This window comes from Anticarsia gemmatalis, chromosome Z (genome assembly GCF_050436995.1).
Source record: "Anticarsia gemmatalis isolate Benzon Research Colony breed Stoneville strain chromosome Z, ilAntGemm2 primary, whole genome shotgun sequence".
Classification (NCBI taxonomy): Eukaryota; Metazoa; Arthropoda; class Insecta; order Lepidoptera; family Erebidae; genus Anticarsia; species Anticarsia gemmatalis.
In genome coordinates, this window is record NC_134776.1 from 12761446 (window position 1) to 12769826 (window position 8381).

The following is an 8381-nucleotide window of genomic DNA, read 5'->3' on the forward strand; positions in this document are numbered from 1 at the left end:
AATTATAATTTATTGTGTTTAAAATAAGATTTTTATTTTCACCCAACGCATCTACCTACTTTCATTACTTACTTGCTATATTTTTGAAACCCGGTTAGAAGTAAGTATGTAATAAGGGAAAAAATATTTTAGGCTGAATTATTTCCACAGCTAAGCAATCATGTTTAAGCAAATGTTCAAAATATATACGTAAGCTCTCAAAAATCAATAAGGTGTTACGCATAATAAAAGGTGGCAACATATTAAAAACGCAATACGACGCAACGTGTCGACACCCAAAATGCACCGATGTTTTGGCCCTAGTTTTCTAATATTTCTTGAATGATTTCTTCTTTATAGTATTATTAAATATTTAGAGCAAAGCGGCGGGACCCAATTCTTTTTATACTTATCTTACTTCATTATGCTAATAGAGACTTTTTCATGAAAACTCATAATCGTTTTATTAAAAATAAATAAATGTCAATAGCATCTGTCACCATAAAATTAAAGAAGTTTGATATTAATAGTTATAATGATTATTCGGCGAATTACTGAATTGGGGATTAACATACCAAGATTACTTGTACCAACTGTTCTATCGGCGCACTCAAAAGCATGTCCGGCCGCTAAGGCTCCTGTTTGCCCAGGAAAAGGTGGAAAAGTGTCTGGCCCCGGAAAAGGTGGAAAAGCGGCTCAGGGTGCAATAAAACGTGCAGCAAGAACTGGAAAATGTCGTTTAGGATTCCTTCCAGACGAGTGGTTTGTATTCTTTCACAAGAAGACTGGTGCCTCGGGTCCGTACCTTCTCATGTTCGGACTCGCTAATTATTGGGCAAGCAAGGAAATTTTAATCATGGAACATGAATATTATTCTGGTTTGTCCGTTGCTTTAGTGTTGTACTTAATTAGTACTCGGCTTGGTAAGCAAATTGGCGCTGCTTTAGACGAGGGTGTAGATGAAGTTTACAATGACTTCCAGAAGGAAAGAGACGTAGACATAAAGTACCACAAAGAGGTTATAAAGGAAGCTAATCTTGCTATAACAAGAGCTCAAGGTCAAAAGTACCTGATGGATGCAAAAAAAGAAAACATTGCTTTGCAACTGGAGGCAGCCTATAGAGAGAGAGTTATGATGGTTTATCGTACTGTCAAGGGTCGAATGGATTACCACGTAAAGATAGCTCGTTCAGTGGGGCGTATACAACAAAAATGGATGATCCAATGGGTATTAGAGAATGTGCATAGATCTATTACACCGGAATTTCAAAAAGAGGCGCTTAGTAGTGCTATAAGAGAATTAGGCACAATAGCTGCAAAATAAATCTAAAAAATAATGATTTAAGTTTCTTATCACAGTTAAAATAAAATTACTCGTTTCGCAATATTCACTCGAGAAGAAACATTTTATGGAATAACTCCTTTATTGATTTTTTTATTTGATATGTTGTTTTCGTAATGCCCACGTTTTGTATATAAATTCTAATAAATATGTTTAGAAAACCAACATTTATGACAGTTTTTTTATGTGTTATTGTTCGACAAGTATTATCACACAATAAGACACAATCTGGTGAACTTTCTTCAGATGGTAAAGAGGCGATTGATTATATTATTCTATTTTGATCTGAACGTTGTTATATAGTGCTGATAATATATTCTTATTATTCCAGAGGAAACAGAGTTAAAACAATTACCAAGTGTTATCAAATGCAAGTTGCAAGCAAATAGCTACGATTGTGTAAACCCGAGAAATGAGACACTTACATCCTGGTATAACTTTAATCATGTACTACTGTGTACATATATTTTATGAAATATTCTTTGTCTTAAAAAAAACGCACCATGCTTGATCTTGTCAAGTGTCATAAGCAGTCACCAAGCTAGATTTCATCAAAATCTGTTGAGGAGTTTATTAAATAGACGTAACAGACAGACATAATTTCGAGGGTATACCGACTGTCTTCTCATTCCCATCGTGATTTTATCTATAAAGCCAAGCGTAAGAGGCAGTGTAGTGTACTACACTGCCTCTTACGCTTGCAGTTTCGCACGAGTTTTGGAACCACGCAATCTTATAATTTTTTGGAACTCCTAGGGGATCATTGTCTTAAAACGTTGAAATGTGTCTTTAGCCATTTTTAATACGAAACATAATAACGTCATATGCTTATTATCTTGGTCATCGAGCTAAAACATTAATTCCCTTTTAGGTTCTACTACGATTTAGGAATGAAAGCGTGCATGACATTCGAATATTATGAGTGTGCTCTGAGCATTAATCACTTTAGAACATTGCTCGATTGTACCACGAGGTGTCGAAGTAAGAATCAATTAAAAAAATATTTTTTTATATGGAGATTTTCCCCAGTTTCATATTTTTTTTTTCCTTTTTCAGCCGCTGGCCCTAAACCGATAAATAGAGAGGTTAACAAAAATGTCTATTGCCGGTTACAACCGGATTTTGGAGATTGCACTGGATATCATCCAATGTCAGTATATCAAGTAATTAGATTTTTTTGATGTGTTATTGGTATTATAACTTAATATGTTCAGTAAGCATGCTTAAGTATGGGGAATCGCCGACACACGGGCCCAAGTACAAGGTCGAGTTTTAACGTAGTCCTTTGATTCAGTACCGTACTAAATTATTATTATAATTTACAGGTTTTATTTTGACATATCGACCCGAACGTGTAGAGGTTTTTCGTACAGTGGTTGCGGGGGCAACGACAACAGGTTCACAAGTTCTCAACAATGCATCGCCATCTGCAATCCTGAATTCGCCATAACAGATTAGTCGTTCAAACAAGGATTGCTACTGGAAGCTTTATAAATAGCGTCGTGCTGACTTTCAAATAAAATGTACGAATAAAATTAACAACTTTGATATGTTGTTCCCAAAAAACGAACTGTAGTTTGAATTCTACGCTAATACTCTGTCATGACATGCATAGTAATTGTGTAAACAAATCATATTTCAGCAATATTTTTTTACGTTGTGGTTCGTTTCATAGCGATTATGTGTCTGCAGACGTGTTAATTAATGCAAGTAGGAGTCTCTTGAAGCTTTTGCATTGCAAAGGATATTTTAAGACTTCTATATCAAAGGATGCTGCGGCCGTCGGTCACCACAAAGCAAAATACTCTTTACGATGGTGATATCAGATAGTGTTGTATCTACCACTAGGTTTTAATAAGCCTGAGTGTGGAATATGTAGAGAAACTCATTTACTTTGCTTCCTAGGCTATCTCACTGATTCGTTTAGTTTGTAAAGTGGGGCATGGCACACATTTGCACTAAGACTGCAGCAAAATGTAGCATAATTAGCCATTCGCAGCGTATCACTACGCATTACTTTTGCTGTGTAAACATTGCTGCAACATAAACATTTACTTAAAACCTGCGATACACTGTAAAACTGAAAAGGTTTATATCAAGGCTTAAATTATGTTTTAATTTAGGAAACATTTTGAAACGGCACTAGAAAATATAGTATGTCCAACTGAGATTTAAAAATATATTACATAAAACCAAACACAGGTACATTAACTTCAGAAAAATAATTCGTTTATGTACTGTAAGATTCTAAAAAAATATCTAAAGTCTTATAATCTGGAAGCTAAGACAAGAAGATATATTTGCAGCGAAAATGTGCAACATAGAATGCTAATGACAAGGGTGAAATTTGACGAAACCTATGAATTTCTGTTATAAATAAATAATCAATGTGTGGTTGGGCTACTCATTGCGTCGTGTAATGGTACGAACGGTACCGTCTAAGGATCAGACAATGTACGTGTAGAAAGGCGAGAAAATGTGACTACAGAATTTTTGCGTTTAGCCATGTTACGATTTGCGTAATCAAATTTTATATAGCTTTATTACTAGATAAGGAAAATATATGGGTGTAAGTAAGAAGTTCGTAAAATGCGTTTTTTTCAACACCTTGAACTGAAATATTGCGAAACCCGTTTGAAAATATGTTTAGCTATAGGCTGATTTTATTTTTTTCGTTATATTTTTTAGTGCACAATGTAAGAAAGGCATTACAACAGCACAGTAATGAGAATGATGGTAAATATCGTATTTATGAAAAGACACATTTTATTTGTATACGCTAACCAAACCTACAGCGTGGTGGGATATGATAGGCAACTTAGGAAGAGGAGAAAGGGGAGAAGGATTTTGCCCAGAAGTGGACGACAAACTCGACAAAGGGAGGCTGAAACAAAAACTTATAAGATACTTGTTAATATTTTATATGATGGTTTAACAAAGTAACTCAATAAAAATGTCTTTTGTTTTTTTAGGAGCAGACAGGCGGAGTAAAATGAGTAAGTGTTAAAAAAACTTTTTTATGCGGATTGACACTACATCGAAGGTCTCTGCATCGAACTCGTGAGCAGATTCTATGAAACTGGTACAGTGGCTTCATTTCAATCCTAAATATTAGTGCTTGTTCACGTTGGAACTCGCGGGCGCGGTGGCGGGCGCGGTCGCGGGGACGTGGCGATTTGTGTTCACGTTGGCCGCCAGGCGGGCGTTTGGCTCAAACTGGCTCAAACTGGTTGATCTTACTTGACATCGCGCCCGCCACCGCTAGTTCGACGTGAACACACACGAACATCTTCACTTGTTTGATATTGGCGCGAGCGCGCCACGCGGGCCGCGCGCGACGCCGCTAGCTCGCCCGCGACTTAGACCGCGCGAACGGTTTGTACGTGAACACTTCGGTACATCGCCATATGTTTGATATTTCGCGACCGCGCCCGCCACCGCGCCCGCGAGTCAACGTGAATGAGCACTTAGAACGTTATTGATAGCGACATTTATTGCAGTGGAATTGAAAAGGCTAAACAACAAAGAACACTGCAAGTTTCAGCCATCCACGTTTCGTTGTGCAAATAAACGTTTGTTGACAAGGTATTATATGAAATATTATAATTTTGACTTAACATGCATATTTAATTATGCAAAATAAATATGCACTATTATACTGGAATCATCAGTAGCAAGAGCTCAGCTATTGTTTCAAGCGAATATGATTCTCGCCTCGGACAGTGATTTATGTATTCTGTACTTCGCCAGTACCAACCAACTGACTGCTAAAGCTTTAAAGTTTCTTAAGCTGACACCTGCCGTCGAGCTCCATACTTCTATTTTCAGTTCGGACACCGCTTCTAAGCAATCCTCCCATTCGCTTAATCTGCTTGCAGTATAATACATATACTTACGTCTATAGTATAATAATAATAATATCAGGGAATAATCATACTATATTTTTTTTGTAGATACTACTATGACATGCAGATGCTCGACTGCATAGAAGTCCAATACGGTCATTGTGGAAATGCCTATAATAATTTTCCGTCTCGAGATCTGTGCAAAACCGCTTGTATAGGTAAGAAACTAGCTAAGAAATTGTGGAACGGTATATGGAATCAGTTTTTTTTGTATTTAAATCGTTGTATGGATTTTGCTATCTAGATTTTAATATGGATGCCAAATTATATACTAACGGCAACGAACTACTAATTTATTTTGATGATTAGGAAGCTCTCGTTCCTAGAAGCATACAAATTGCTTAAACAAAGTACAATTTAACTCGTAACTATTACAAAACTTAATAGACCACCGTGTCGTTTCACGACTCTTGTAGTTTCATAGAAGTAAATTTATCTGTGTTATCACTTGAAGGAACGCAAACAGTTGGCCTCTTTCCCGCAGTCCACCGCAACTTCGTGGATTAAACTAAAAGCCACAGACACAGTGACCATAATATTGTCGGTCTATAATAACCTCCAATAATTCTCTGACAGAGCCTGTTCCAGCTGAACTTTGTTCAGTATAATGAAATGCAAATGCATACCAAAAATAGGTTTGCTGATAGAAACTACATTGGGAACTTACAGTTATTCTATGTGAGGGTATAAGTGAGTATATGCATGCAGATTGGCCAACTAATGTGGCACACATGCCGTGTTCCCAAGTAACAAGTACTTAAAGACAAGCCGCACTAGCTTAGATTGAAAGCCGATTTGGACAAACTTTCGAGAGCTTATTTTAGCAAGCAGCCTCTAATACCCGGATCTACCTACTGATGGATAAGACGAGGAGCTTACAGATTTTGCGATATTTATCTTAACATTGTCATTCGAATTCATGGAATACTCATGAATGACTTCTTACTTTGAAGTGCGTTTCTTGAACGATTTAAAAAAAAAATTGTTCAATAATACCGGTTCCTGCCAAAAATACTCTCAATATTTAATATTATTATGTTTAGTCACTTCAATTTTTTTTATTTGTACTAATAATACTTAACTAAACGCTGTCATATTGCTTATGAGTATCAGTGCTCATCAATGCGACAGTAAAAAGTAAAACATAATTATATTTTATGAATTGAACTAAAAACCAAGCTGTGTTGTGTGTGGTTTAATAAAACTGCGATGTTTCATAAAAACCGCGGTTTTCCACGTCACGGCAATGTGTGTCGGTTTGTTCCGTTGTGACATTTTCCCACTTGCCTCTCTCGAATACAAAAGGTTTATTGTTGCTAGTTTCTAGGCTATCTGGCTGACGTCTCCGCAGTCAGTGGAAACTTGAGTAGCGTGAGGGTGAGCTCGGACACCCTCTCAAGTGGACCATTGTTATACAATAAAATACTTGGGAATGTATCTTCATACTACATTATTATTTCGAGGAAAAGATTTTTGTTGATATAATAGGTTATTTATCCGCAGCTTCAGGATTTAATACTTACTTTCGACGTGTGAGGGCGTGTAAAAACGCGGTCTAAAGCTTCGAAAAACCCTTAAGCCTACCTCGCACTGGTAGTTTAATGAAGGTTTAAAAATTACAAGATTTAGAGACTTAATTAAGACAATATATAATTTTAATCATTTCAGATGAGGCACATAGACCAATACCTGATAATTACACGCAGAATGTTTATTGTCACTTGCAACCGGAATTTGGAGAGTGTCATGACTATTATCCGATGTAAGTTAAATATTATGTGGTTAAGTTTTATAAATCCTAGTATATAGGACAGAAAATATATGATAATATGTTTGATTATATTACGTAAATTAAAGGCAACCGTAAAAAAACCTGCACAATTATCTATACATATAGAAGCTAATGAAGCTATTTTGCAGAGCCTAAACTATAGAAGTAGGAAATTTAGACAAAAAAGACAAATTCCTTCTTAGTACCTATTAAGGAAGGATTTTTTTTAGTAATGCACTATGTGATGTAAGTTTGTATGCAAGTTCGCCAATTTTCTTAGGTACAAGAACGAAACTTCGTATTTGGAATTTCTGTTTTTAGAAATTCGCTATCATAAGGTTAAACACACAATAGGGTTGAAATAGGGGATGAATGTTAGAATAGTACTTATTTTATTCATTTTCAAAGATATAATGAGTAACTTTGTATGTGGGTCTGCAAATATATGAAAATGTGTGTTTAGAAAATCATTCTCTTGCGGGATAAAATAGGAGACGAAAGTCAACTTTATTTTGTTTTTACATTATGCGCGAGCGGAGCTACTAGTAAAAGTCATACAATTACTTAATCGTTTTTGTGGAATTCTAGTCGAGAGCACCACACTCATGACATTTTTGTTTTAAAAGCTTTCATCTTTCATATTATTTTTTCCAGGTATTACTACGATATAAACGTATTGCGTTGCAAAGGATTTTCCTTCAGCGGTTGCGGAGGTAACAGAAATAGGTTCCCTAACTCAAAAATATGTATGGCTGTATGCGACAAACTATCACAACGTGATACAGTACCCGAGAATCATACCAAGGCTAAGTATTTTGTTTAAAATGCACACATTGTTTATTGAGAGTAAATGTTTAATGACAAAATGTTGGTGTCTATTGACCTTCTTCGCTGATTTATACCGCCTTACCATGAAAGCAAGTTCCGATTTAGGAAAGTTGGAGAAATGCAGCAATTGATTAAGACGTCAATAATATTAGAAAGTCTTATTTATTATGACTTATGTGCTGTGAGATAGCACAGTAATTAACACTTTCATGTACTTCACAAAGCGTTTATTCACAAAAGTAAACAATATACTATAATCAGATTGACACCGTTAATCTTGAACAGCTTATAAATGTCACAGTGTATACGTTCAATAAATTGGAATTGATGCAAATATGATGGCATTAGTACGGTTTAATCAGGCAACTATTGCCTATTGGGAGTTTCAATCAAGTAGCGCCAATACCACGTGTGGAATCGTATCAACATTTATGTTCAATCGACGTGAAAATGTGATAGTGAGGAAGATTGATAAACCTCACCACAGCAGCATTGTAATAACTTATCCCTTTTCTATTTATACGCTGTAACTTCACTTGTCAGCTATTCACCGTCC

At 35.9% G+C, this 8381-nt stretch overlaps 2 protein-coding genes across 4 annotated transcripts; both read left to right on the forward strand.

The window, feature by feature from the left end:
* Positions 1–179: 179 nt before the first annotated feature.
* On the forward strand, positions 180–2883 carry LOC142986797 (kunitz-type serine protease inhibitor A-like). 3 transcript variants are annotated; one of them, XR_012960425.1, is made up of 5 exons: positions 180–1570; positions 1653–1752; positions 2193–2302; positions 2378–2471; positions 2647–2883. XR_012960425.1 is itself a non-coding variant. In XM_076135502.1 (5 exons), the coding sequence occupies exons 1-5, from the start codon at positions 1471–1473 to the stop codon at positions 2777–2779; spliced, it is 564 nt and encodes a 187-aa protein (XP_075991617.1). In that variant the 5' UTR covers positions 385–1470; the 3' UTR covers positions 2780–2883. The 3 variants fall into 3 exon arrangements, 2 of the variants coding, with proteins under 2 accessions (XP_075991617.1, XP_075991618.1); XM_076135502.1 differs by having other exon boundaries at positions 385–1570; positions 2351–2471; XM_076135503.1 differs by having other exon boundaries at positions 420–1570.
* A 1000-nt stretch (positions 2884–3883) lies between these two features.
* Positions 3884–7861, forward strand: LOC142986467 (kunitz-type serine protease inhibitor A-like). Its single transcript, XM_076134982.1, has 6 exons — positions 3884–4057; positions 4294–4317; positions 4822–4906; positions 5275–5384; positions 6895–6988; positions 7652–7861. The coding sequence occupies exons 1-6, from the start codon at positions 3964–3966 to the stop codon at positions 7818–7820; spliced, it is 576 nt and encodes a 191-aa protein (XP_075991097.1). The 5' UTR covers positions 3884–3963; the 3' UTR covers positions 7821–7861.
* The last annotated feature ends 520 nt before the right edge of the window (positions 7862–8381 follow it).